General features: G+C 37.8%; 2 protein-coding genes across 2 annotated transcripts; both read right to left on the bottom strand.

Moving 5' to 3' along the window:
* Positions 1 to 5,065: 5,065 nt before the first annotated feature.
* On the bottom strand, positions 5,066 to 12,266 carry LOC124389449 (sulfotransferase 2B1-like). The gene is made up of 6 exons (XM_046854908.1): positions 11,900 to 12,266; positions 9,898 to 10,109; positions 9,108 to 9,234; positions 6,474 to 6,568; positions 6,133 to 6,313; positions 5,066 to 5,855 (listed from the first exon to the last, which is right to left on the bottom strand). The coding sequence occupies exons 1-6, from the start codon at positions 12,036 to 12,038 to the stop codon at positions 5,746 to 5,748; spliced, it is 864 nt and encodes a 287-aa protein (XP_046710864.1). The 5' UTR covers positions 12,039 to 12,266; the 3' UTR covers positions 5,066 to 5,745.
* LOC124389450 (sulfotransferase 2B1-like) lies at positions 7,312 to 8,150 on the bottom strand. Its single transcript, XM_046854909.1, has 3 exons — positions 8,109 to 8,150; positions 7,767 to 7,947; positions 7,312 to 7,489 (listed from the first exon to the last, which is right to left on the bottom strand). Exons 1-3 carry the CDS (start codon positions 8,115 to 8,117, stop codon positions 7,380 to 7,382), a joined length of 300 nt encoding a protein of 99 aa, XP_046710865.1. The 5' UTR covers positions 8,118 to 8,150; the 3' UTR covers positions 7,312 to 7,379.
* Positions 12,267 to 12,653: the final 387 nt, after the last annotated feature.

Raw genomic sequence — 12,653 nt, 5'->3', positions numbered from 1 at the left:
TTTATATTTCTCCTGTAAAAGGGAAAAAGGCGTGTATATCACATATATAAGGCACTCACTGCTGCCCCCTACAGGACTGGAGTCAGTGTACTGCACACAATACCGCAATGAGAGATAGATTACAGCTGAGGGCATCACATCACTAACGAGAGAGAGAGAGAGAGAGAGAGAGAGAGAGAGTGTAATGTGCAGCACATTACACTACCCCAACCCTAACTTCTCCTATAGATAGATAGATAGATAATGTTGAGATTGAAAACTCATAAATATGATATCCTCATTTTTTATATACTTTGTCATAACAATTCTTTATTAATAAATCCGAATTACGAGGTAATAAAAACAGCATGGTTTGAAAAAAACATCATCTTGACAACATCACTTAGTATTGGTTGTATGTTTTAGTCTTTTTCAGTATTTACTTGTTACCTCAATTATCACTTTTGCATACTGAAGTTATGGCCTGGTATTTATTAAAGACAGAATAACCAGGAGAGAGTTTTCTGTGCTCTCTAGCTAAACTCGCTTGCTCCTGTAGGATATTACACTCATTGACACTTCCCATATACAGGGAGTGCAGAATTATTAGGCAAATGAGTATTTTGACCACATCATCCTCGTTATGCATGTTGTCTTACTCCAAGCTGTATAGGCTGGAAAGCCTACTACCAATTAAGCATATTAGGTGATGTGCATCTCTGTAATGAGAAGGGTGTGGTCTAATGACATCAACACCCTATATCAGGTGTGCATAATTATTAGGCAACTTCCTTTCCTTTGGCAAAATGGGTCAAAAGAAGGACTTGACAGGCTCAGAAAATTCAAAAATAGTGAGATATATTGCAGAGGATGCAGCAGTCTTAAAATAGCCAAGCTTCTGAGCGTGATCATCGAACAATCAAGCGTTTCATTCAAAATAGTCAACAGGGTCGCAAGAAGCGTGTGGAAAACCAAGGCGCAAAATAACTGCCCGTGAACTGAGAAAAGTCAAGCGTGCAGCTGCCAAGATGCCACTTGCCACCAGTTTGGCCATATTTCAGAGCTGCAACATCACTGAGTGCCCAAAAGCACAAGGTGTGCAATACTCAGAGACATGGCCAAGGTAAGAAAGGCAGAAAGTCGACCACCACTGAACAAGACACACAAGCTGAAAGCGTCAAGACTGGGCCAAGAAATATCTCAAGACTGATTTTTCTAAGGTTTTATGGACTGATGAAATGAGAGTGAGTCTTGATGGGCCAGATGGATGGGCCCGTGGCTGGATTGGTAAAGGGCAGAGAGCTCCAGTCCGACTCAGGCGCCAGCAAGGTGGAGGTGGAGTACTGGTTTGGGCTGGTATCATCAAAGATGAGCTTGTGGGGCCTTTTCGGGTTGAGGATGGAGTCAAGCTGAACTCCCAGTCCTACTGCCAGTTTCTGGAAGACACCTTCTTCAAGCAGTGGTACAGGAAGAAGTCTGCATCCTTCAAGAAAAACATGATTTTCATGCAGGACAATGCTCCATCACACACGTCCAAGTACTCCACAGCGTGGCTGGCAAGAAAGGGTATAAAAGAAGAAAATCTAATGATATGGCCTCCTTGTTCACCTGATCTGAACCCCATTGAGAACCTGTGGTCCATCATCAAATGTGCGATTTACAAGGAGGAAAACAGTACACCTCTCTGAACAGTGTCTGGGAGGCTGTGGTTGCTGCTGCACGCAATGTTGATGGTGAACAGATCAAAACACTGACAGAATCCATGGATGGCAGGCTTTTGAGTGTCCTTGCAAAGAAAGGTGGCTATATTGGTCACTGATTTGTTTTTGTTTGGTTTTGAATGTCAGAAATGTATATTTGTGAATGTTGAGATGTTATATTGGTTTCACTGGTAAAAATAAATAATTGAAATGGGTATGAATTTGTTTTTTGTTAAGTTGCCTAATAATTATGCACAGTAATAGTCACCTGCACATCAGCTCAAAACTTTCTCTCTCACTCACTCACACACACACACACACACACACACGCACACGTCTCTGGGGCTCAGTCTTCATTGTTCTTCATTGTGTGTGATATAAGTGATGGACTGATAGATTGGTGGAAAACCTTACACACAGTCCATCACAGCAGATCTCTAGATGGGGGACTTGTGCATTGTGTGTTTATGTTGAAATAAGTAAACAAAAATATAAACAAACAAAAATAATAAACAATCGCTAGGTTACACTTCCTCATGCACATAACATACAAACGGTTTTCTATCCGTGTAATAAAACACTAGTAAGTGATAATAATTTCCCCTCCAGCAGGGTATAATCCGGGGCAGTCCTCCAGATCGCCAGTCTGGACCCTCCGCACTTATTTATATTTCTCCTGTAAAAGGGAAAAAGGCGTGTATATCACATATATAAGGCACTCACTGCTGCCCCCTACAGGACTGGAGTCAGTGTACTGCACACAATACCGCAATGAGAGATAGATTACAGCTGAGGGCATCACATCACTAACGAGAGAGAGAGAGAGAGAGAGAGAGAGAGAGAGTGTAATGTGCAGCACATTACACTACCCCAACCCTAACTTCTCCTATAGATAGATAGATAGATAATGTTGAGATTGAAAACTCATAAATATGATATCCTCATTTTTTATATACTTTGTCATAACAATTCTTTATTAATAAATCCGAATTACGAGGTAATAAAAACAGCATGGTTTGAAAAAAACATCATCTTGACAACATCACTTAGTATTGGTTGTATGTTTTAGTCTTTTTCAGTATTTACTTGTTACCTCAATTATCACTTTTGCATACTGAAGTTATGGCCTGGTATTTATTAAAGACAGAATAACCAGGAGAGAGTTTTCTGTGCTCTCTAGCTAAACTCGCTTGCTCCTGTAGGATATTACACTCATTGACACTTCCCATATACAGGGAGTGCAGAATTATTAGGCAAATGAGTATTTTGACCACATCATCCTCGTTATGCATGTTGTCTTACTCCAAGCTGTATAGGCTGGAAAGCCTACTACCAATTAAGCATATTAGGTGATGTGCATCTCTGTAATGAGAAGGGGTGTGGTCTAATGACATCAACACCCTATATCAGGTGTGCATAATTATTAGGCAACTTCCTTTCCTTTGGCAAATGGGTCAAAAGAAGGACTTGACAGGCTCAGAAAAGTCAAAAATAGTGAGATATATTGCAGAGGGATGCAGCAGTCTTAAAATAGCCAAGCTTCTGAGCGTGATCATCGAACAATCAAGCGTTTCATTCAAAATAGTCAACAGGGTCGCAAGAAGCGTGTGGAAAACCAAGGCGCAAAATAACTGCCCGTGAACTGAGAAAAGTCAAGCGTGCAGCTGCCAAGATGCCACTTGCCACCAGTTTGGCCATATTTCAGAGCTGCAACATCACTGGGTGCCCAAAAGCACAAGGTGTGCAATACTCAGAGACATGGCCAAGGTAAGAAAGGCAGAAAGTCGACCACCACTGAACAAGACACACAAGCTGAAAGCGTCAAGACTGGGCCAAGAAATATCTCAAGACTGATTTTTCTAAGGTTTTATGGACTGATGAAATGAGAGTGAGTCTTGATGGGCCAGATGGATGGGCCCGTGGCTGGATTGGTAAAGGGCAGAGAGCTCCAGTCCGACTCAGGCGCCAGCAAGGTGGAGGTGGAGTACTGGTTTGGGCTGGTATCATCAAAGATGAGCTTGTGGGGCCTTTTCGGGTTGAGGATGGAGTCAAGCTGAACTCCCAGTCCTACTGCCAGTTTCTGGAAGACACCTTCTTCAAGCAGTGGTACAGGAAGAAGTCTGCATCCTTCAAGAAAAACATGATTTTCATGCAGGACAATGCTCCATCACACACGTCCAAGTACTCCACAGCGTGGCTGGCAAGAAAGGGTATAAAAGAAGAAAATCTAATGATATGGCCTCCTTGTTCACCTGATCTGAACCCCATTGAGAACCTGTGGTCCATCATCAAATGTGCGATTTACAAGGAGGAAAACAGTACACCTCTCTGAACAGTGTCTGGGAGGCTGTGGTTGCTGCTGCACGCAATGTTGATGGTGAACAGATCAAAACACTGACAGAATCCATGGATGGCAGGCTTTTGAGTGTCCTTGCAAAGAAAGGTGGCTATATTGGTCACTGATTTGTTTTTGTTTGGTTTTGAATGTCAGAAATGTATATTTGTGAATGTTGAGATGTTATATTGGTTTCACTGGTAAAAATAAATAATTGAAATGGGTATAAATTTGTTTTTTGTTAAGTTGCCTAATAATTATGCACAGTAATAGTCACCTGCACACACAGATATCCCCCTAAAATAGCTAAAACTAAAAACTACTTCCAAAAATATTCAGCTTTGATATTAATGAGTTTTTTGTGTTCATTGAGAACATGGTTGTTGTTCAAATTAAATCCTCAAATAAAATTAATTCTCAAAAATACAACTTGCCTAATAATTCTGCACTCCCTGTACTGTATACATTATATAGACAAAGGTTTGTGGACACCTGACCATAAGTTTGCCATGTGCTTTTTGAGCATCCAATTCCACATTAGTGGCAATTTGCTGTTATAATGACCTTCACTCTTCTGGGAAGATGTTCCACTACATTCTGCTGGTGGAGGTTTGTGCTCATTCAGCTACAAGTTTGTTAGTAAAGTCAGGTACTGATGTAGGGTGAGGAAACCTGGGGTGCAGCTTTATTTAATCCATAAGGTGTTCAATAGGGTAGAGGTCAGAGCTTTACAGCAGACCACTCAAGATCTTCACTCAAACCCATGTAAACCATATCTTCATAGAGATGGATTTGTGCACATTGAAATTGGGTCTCCTAGTCCAAGTGAAAGGAAAATTGTAAGATACCAAATCTGAAAATTGTGTGCCTCCAACTATAAAGATTTAAAGAAATTATTTATGCTCATGAAGTGTATTTCTTTCTTAAAGTTACTGTGTTTCCCTTTAAACTAATAGACTTAATAAAATGGTTGAATATTAATACAAATGTCACCACTGGCTCCTTATAATATGTTAACATTTTATCATTAATGAAAAAATAATACATGATATTATGTTTATTTTTTTAATTTGCTTCTTGATTCATTAGAAAAACAGGTTGAACATTTGTGGCGTATTAATATTTTGTAGTTGAATCAACACAGAATATCGACAATTACGCAATTAACGAGTATGCAGAAGAATAATCGCTAACATGAAACAAAAAATCAATCGATTAATGAGAAAAACACCTCTATAACTACCTTCTTCATAAAATATATCCATGAACAAATGGCAAAAGAATAAACATCTGATGAGAAATGTTCAATTAGACAGTCACCTTGTCCCTAACGCCATTTTGTTATTAGTTCAGCAGAGTTACCTTAATAAAAATTATATCCTAAATATATATTCAATATTTCTAGCAACATTATCTTGTACTTTAAAAATTTACATATTCAAACTCTGTGCTTAAGCATAATTTATTATTACCTCATAATTAAAGTTTTTTTTGCTATCGTGTGGTATGTCAGAAATAATACTTTTGTAATTATAATGTAATATCTCAAATGTATTGCTTTAAAAACCTAACTTTCTATATTAATATCATTATATTAATATAATATATAATAATTAATAATCTACATTCCTCTGGGGCAAATTGTCAACTAGCAACTTGGAAAAATGTGAAAAAATATATATATATATTAGGCTACTTATGAAGTTTGCTAGCATTAAGAATTGAGTGCATTTAATCCCAGACAAAATTGTACTTGACATCTTTCATGCTCTCTTTATAAAAAGTATTAAATTTTTCCACTTGGGCTTCAGTGAGAAGGTTCTTCCAGTCACCAGCTATTCCTGAAAGAAGACACAAAGACATTGAGGTATTTACACAATGTGTCACAAGCTCCAAGACTCCACCAAGACTTTGTTTCTTAGAAGCGACATGCAAAATGTGTTTGAAGTGGGAAGTGGTTTAGCTCGGTGGTTAAAGTGTTGGATGTGTGATCGGAAGGCCGTGAGTTTAAATCCCAGTGGTACTGATGGAGCCCTTGTGCAAGGTCACTAAACCTCAACTGCTCAAACTGTAAAAATAGGATAATAGCATGTGAGTGTGCTAAAGGTTTTGCTTTACCTTTCCTGAGAAATTCAGATTTCTTTTGATCCATGAACTCCTCTGGAACCAGAGAGTAGTTGGACATCTTGTTGTGCTTCATGTTCTTGAACAGACAGTTCTCAGCTATTTTCTCAATCACTTCCGGGCTCAAAGGCTTTTCAAGGAACTGGGCAATTTTTGTGACCGAGCCTTTCAAGTCCTACAGGGTATATTTAGTTATGACTACGATTAGGTCTGGGTATAACAATATACATGCACACATAGAGCTTTATTATAAATGAAAGTTAGAGGTTATAATGGAGACTAAAATACAGTTCAAGACATAATGTGTAGCAGGAGATGTGCTGCAAAATGCTTACTTGTATCATCTCCTCATATGAAATGTAGAAAATGCGGTCTTGGTCTTTTGCGTTAAGCCAGCCTTTCACATGTTCAAACCAGGAACCAAACATAACTGTAAACAGTGACCAAAAAAAAAAAAGAAAATCATATAATAATCATATTCTTTAGTAACTGCACCTGAATGATTAATTAACAATAGTGAAATTATAGGAAAACAATCCCAGGAGTTATTACATGCTAATTAATCACCTTCTTGTTTATTGCATATACCGTATTTTCCTGGACTATACTTTTCACAAACTTCAAAGCCAAAAAACTGAGACCCATAACATTAGACCAATGCAATTGCGGAACGGGTTCAGGTGAACCAATGAAACTCTTTATATTAAATCAGACACGCTCCCACTGAGTCGGGCCGCACCACATCATAAATATGGATGATGTTCCTCTGACATTTGACCTGCTGCTCAGTCACTAACTCCAGTTGCAATAGAAATCATATAAGCACAGACAGGTTTCCAAAACTCATGCATTTTTATTTTTCTTGGCAGCAGAGTTACCTTAATAAAAATTATATCCTAAATATATATTCAATATTTCTAGCAACATTATCTTGTACTTTAAAATTTACATATTCAAACTCTGTGCTTAAGCATAATTTATTATTACCTCATAATTAAAGTTTTTTTGCTATCGTGTGGTATGTCAGAAAATAATACTTTTGTAATTATAATGTAATATCTCAAATGTATTGCTTTAAAACCTAACTTTCTATATTAATATCATTATATTAATATAATATATAATAATTAATAATCTACATTCCTCTGGGGCAAATTGTCAACTAGCAACTTGGAAAATGTGAAAAATATATATATATTAGGCTACTTATGAAGTTTGCTAGCATTAAGAATTGAGTGCATTTAATCCCAGACAAAATTGTACTTGACATCTTTCATGCTCTCTTTATAAAAAGTATTAAATTTTTCCACTTGGGCTTCAGTGAGAAGGTTCTTCCAGTCACCAGCTATTCCTGAAAGAAGACACAAAGACATTGAGGTATTTACACAATGTGTCACAAGCTCCAAGACTCCACCAAGACTTTGTTTCTTAGAAGCGACATGCAAAATGTGTTTGAAGTGGGAAGTGGTTTAGCTCGGTGGTTAAAGTGTTGGATGTGTGATCGGAAGGCCGTGAGTTTAAATCCCAGTGGTACTGATGGAGCCCTTGTGCAAGGTCACTAAACCTCAACTGCTCAAACTGTAAAAATAGGATAATAGCATGTGAGTGTGCTAAAGGTTTTGCTTTACCTTTCCTGAGAAATTCAGATTTCTTTTGATCCATGAACTCCTCTGGAACCAGAGAGTAGTTGGACATCTTGTTGTGCTTCATGTTCTTGAACAGACAGTTCTCAGCTATTTTCTCAATCACTTCCGGGCTCAAAGGCTTTTCAAGGAACTGGGCAATTTTTGTGACCGAGCCTTTCAAGTCCTACAGGGTATATTTAGTTATGACTACGATTAGGTCTGGGTATAACAATATACATGCACACATAGAGCTTTATTATAAATGAAAGTTAGAGGTTATAATGGAGACTAAAATACAGTTCGAAGACATAATGTGTAGCAGGAGATGTGCTGCAAAATGCTTACTTGTATCATCTCCTCATATGAAATGTAGAAAATGCGGTCTTGGTCTTTATGCGTTAAGCCAGCCTTTCACATGTTCAAACCAGGAACCAAACATAACTGTAAACAGTGACCAAAAAAAAAAAAGAAAATCATATAATAATCATATTCTTTAGTAACTGCACCTGAATGATTAATTAACAATAGTGAAATTATAGGAAAACAATCCCAGGAGTTATTACATGCTAATTAATCACCTTCTTGTTTATTGCATATACCGTATTTTCCTGGACTATACTTTTCACAAACTTCAAAGCCAAAAAACTGAGACCCATAACATTAGACCAATGCAATTGCGGAACGGGTTCAGGTGAACCAATGAAACTCTTTATATTAAATCAGACACGCTCCCACTGAGTCGGGCCGCACCACATCATAAATATGGATGATGTTCCTCTGACATTTGACCTGCTGCTCAGTCACTAACTCCAGTTGCAATAGAAATCATATAAGCACAGACAGGTTTCCAAAACTCATGCATTTTTATTTTTCTTGGCAACAGCGTTACGGGTTAGTCAAAGAAACTTAGAAATGAGCATCAGAAAATAATAAGGGCATATTCCTCGGCCTTGCACACATGCAGTAATAGCGGAAAAATGCGGCAGCAGGCTATTCCAAAAACACCGCTCTGCTCTTAAAGGAGCCACAACATATTTCACCGTGTGACAAACACTGTCTTTCGTTAAAGCCTGTGTAAAGTTTTAGTTTTACACATTAGTTTCAGTGTAGACACCTGCGGCTTATAGACAGGTGCAGCTTATTTATGTTTAAAATAAAAATCTTTGTCAAATTCAGTGGGTGCGCTTTATAGTCCGGAAATTACGGTAAATAAAACATAAGCTGTTAAAATCCTGTTTTGCTATAGATTTTATTCTATATTTCAACTGAACTTCACCTTTTTATCACTTTCATACCAAAAAGCCAGGTTAGTAATTTTTTAAAAATTCTATATAATAGTTTTACTTTTGCCGTTCAGAAACTTTTGCAGAAACTCATCAGCAGTGCCCGGATTCACCAGGTAGGCAGCCATCCCGTAGTAGTGGAAGGAGGATGTAAACACATCCTTAGGGTTTCGTAGTACATAAATGACCTGGAGAAATAAGTGGAGACAAGCTGTACATTCACCCATGTGCTGGAATGCTTATGGAATGCTAATTAAATCCTAATACTAACATACTAGCAAATATACATAATGAAAAAAATGCACATAGTATATAGTATTTAATTTGATCACCATTTCAGCACTCAGTAATGTTAAAACTATTGAAATTTAAAAGCTCATCTGTGCTTTATCCTTCATCCTTTATTTAATTAGATGAGGTGAATGGTTAGTGTGTTTGTTAGCTTGTAGGCTCTTAGATATCTAGATAGCTAATACAAGCAAGCTGCTAAATAAGTTAAGACTATGAAACTTTTAAAGTTTTATCTGAGAATTTTAGGGCCAAAGTAGATTTTAACCTTCGATTTCTGATTTTTTTTTGACCAAATGTTTCATATTTCATGTCACATAAGGTGCCATTTGGAAACAGAACCAAACAATCCCAAGGTCTTGAAATTGAATCGGAATAATGTGCAAGGAAAAATAGAAATAGGAATTATAAAATTAAAAAAATACCAGTCAGACGTGTTTCTCGTTTGTAATACAAATATGTGTACACATGCTTTTAGACATTCTTGCATTTAAACAGGCACTGTACCTACACCATAACTTATCATTTTAGTCAGAACCTAATGGAAGAGTGTATAGTAATACTTTTGGCTTGACTTTAAAATAGGATTCGTTCATCATGCTGTGATGGAAATGGGTTGTAAAGATGCGTGGAGAGGGCCTTTGCTCCAGATTGAGCTGTATGGCCCGTTCCTCCTCCAGCCATGGAACCCGGTCCCAGTTTGGTATGGTGTGCACCGGAGTGAGATCTCCCTCGCTGTGAATCAAAGGAACGATCTCCTGCATCCATGTCGTGCCTACAGAGAATTAAAAACCCTCGTGAGAACAATTAGAGCTCACACAAACATGACTAATTCTGTTGTACTAACACCTGCAGTGGCTATGGAAATCTCTCTGGGCATGACAAGCCCTGAGTTCTTCTGGAAACTCAAAGCTTCATCAATCTAATTGATTCCTTTTACTGCACGTCTCAAACTCAAGGCCCGCGGGCCACATCTGGCCCGATGTACAATTACATCTGGCCCACGAGATGATTTTATATAGATCTATTATTATTGTTATTGATGTCCTGGCGATATTAAGCACTGATAACACAAACTACAGATCCCATAATGCAGAGCTTCAGCGCCTTTTAAAACCGATGGGATTCGGAGTAGATGTTTACTGACACTGCCGGTAAACCCGTGTGTCTTCTTTGTGGAGCGAATGTGACTGTAAATAAGAGATTAAATCTAAGACGGAACTACGAGACAAAACATCAGAAGCTGAAAACCTGAATGCAGAGCAGAAGATACAGAAAGTAGAAGAGTTAAAGAAGAATCTGACATTTTAGCAGACGTTTTTCACCAGAGCAAAATCACAAAGTGAAGCTGGTGTGAAAGCAGAGGAGAAATCAGAGTCTCATCAGCCGGTTATTTACCGAGGGAGACTTTCTGAAGAGCTGCATGATGAAGCTGTGAGACGTCTGGTGTTTGACAGGAGATATTTTTATTGAAAGCAAAATATTTTAAGTTATTTAAAGTTTCAGATAATATTTTATAAAATGGCATAAGAGCAAAGAAATCTGATTGTTTTGATTTGTTGTTATTTTAACATTAACTTAAAAGCACAATTTTAATAGATTTTTTCAGGGGTTTTTTTTGCAGCATGTTCATATTTCTAACTTGTATAAATTTGACAGGAGATAAATATTTTAAGTTATTTAGAGTTTAAGTTGATTTAGTCTGGAATAATATTCCTGTCTGTTTATATTCATGTTTATATTAAAAAAACATTTAGTTTTAGTGTGTTCAATAAATGTTTATCCTGTTCGGCTTGCGACCGAAATAGGTTTCAAAGACTATGGAAGGCAATAACATGCAAATAAGAGTAGCATAACAAGTATTTTTGCTTATTTTTGAACGGGATTGCTTAATCCGAGGTTGAGGCAGAGCTTTAGGCTTCTGCGTTTTGGTTAAAAATATATAATTTAATAAAGATGTTCTGTCTATAGGAAGATACAGCTCTACCTCTGCCATGTTAATCTGTATTCTTTGTGACTCAGGACACATCTCGGTCTCTGTAGTGTATGAATGAATGTAGAGAACTCGCATGAGCAATGCGATATACAATATGCAGTATAAATAAATCATTTTTTACCGATGCAAATATGTTAAAACCTTTTATATCCATGCGTCACATTATTAACTTTTATGCTGATACACTCGAGGTCCAAAATTCACTTAATTTCAGTTCAGATTTCTTTTGTCTTGCATTTTTTATTTACAATTTACATTGCAATAAGTATACAAATATGTACAATACATCTTTTTTTCCCAGCAGTAGCAGCTTTGTGGTGCTGGGATTTAAACTTATAACCTTCCTATACAGAGTCCAATGCCTAAACCTGCAACTGCTGTGCAACTGCTGCAAAAAAAATAAGTTTGGGGACTAATCCATATATATATAATATAACACCATACACATGTTAGGATCTGAATTAATGCCTGTTTATCCTGTTGGATTCTGGGATGCTGCATTAAAAACTTATTTTTCTAGGATAAAATCATACTAAAAAGAAAATTACAAAGTGGATAAAAACCCTTACCAGATTTCGGAAAAGTGACGATCAGCACGTCGTCCTGCCGGAAAGTGAAATCTTCATAATATTTCAGACTCTCAGGAGGATGCAGCTGTTTGGGCACATAAACCCCTTTATACTCACAATATAAATCTGCTTCAGTCATTTCAGCAAAGGCAAAAGAGAGACTGCGTGCTGAGCTCCTTTCTTTTGCCTGTGCTTCCACATGAACTATGATCTTTGTACGCTTTGCAGCTCCCACCTGGGAGTATAAAAAAGAAAAAACAAGGAGTCAAATAGATTTGACACGGTTCCAGCAAGAGCCGACTCTTTCAGTGCAGTGAAAGAAGAGTGTCAGGATTTTCCGGTTTTGCGGCGAACTTCCGGTTCTGCGGCACGCCCTTCCGTGACGGCTCCTTCCGGTATTTAAGGACACACACGACTTTAACTCATGGCCAGAATATCTCACCAGCTTTCAAAGTCCCTGAGAATACTTTTGCCACCCTGCTTGCTCTGGATTCTGTACCTGTTCCTGTCCCTGTTCCCTGTCCCTGTACCTGTTCCGTGTACCTGTCTCTGTCCCTGTTCCCTGTACCTGTCTCTGTCCCTGTACCTGTTCCTGTTTTTTTTTTTTTGGACTTTGTTTTTGCCTTTGCTCTATTGCTCAGTTTGCTATTTCATTAAAGCCTGTTTTCTCCATCCCCCTGTCGTATCCTGCATTTGGGTCGTCCCATCCAGTCTCCACTCACCTGCTTTTCTGACAGAGAGAGACATCAGAGAT

This window comes from Silurus meridionalis, chromosome 7, assembly GCF_014805685.1.
Source record: "Silurus meridionalis isolate SWU-2019-XX chromosome 7, ASM1480568v1, whole genome shotgun sequence".
NCBI classification, from domain to species: domain Eukaryota; kingdom Metazoa; phylum Chordata; class Actinopteri; order Siluriformes; family Siluridae; genus Silurus; species Silurus meridionalis.
Note: the sequence above shows the minus strand (reverse complement) of the source record. Positions and strands in the feature narration are given on the sequence as shown.

Coding starts and splice junctions, on each gene's coding strand:
- LOC124389450 (XM_046854909.1), bottom strand. Junction 7,490..7,766: donor ATCTGAATTTCTCAGGAAAG/GTAAAGCAAAAC, acceptor GTCTTCTTTCAG/GAATAGCTGGTGACTGGAAG.
- LOC124389449 (XM_046854908.1), bottom strand. CDS start 12,038: ATGACTGAAGCAGATTTATATTGTGAGTATAAAGGGGTTTATGTGCCC. Junction 10,110..11,899: donor CGTCACTTTTCCGAAATCTG/GTAAGGGTTTTT, acceptor AATTCTCTGTAG/GCACGACATGGATGCAGGAG. Junction 6,569..9,107: donor AAAGTTTCTGAACGGCAAAA/GTAAAACTATTA, acceptor CACTGTTTACAG/TTATGTTTGGTTCCTGGTTT.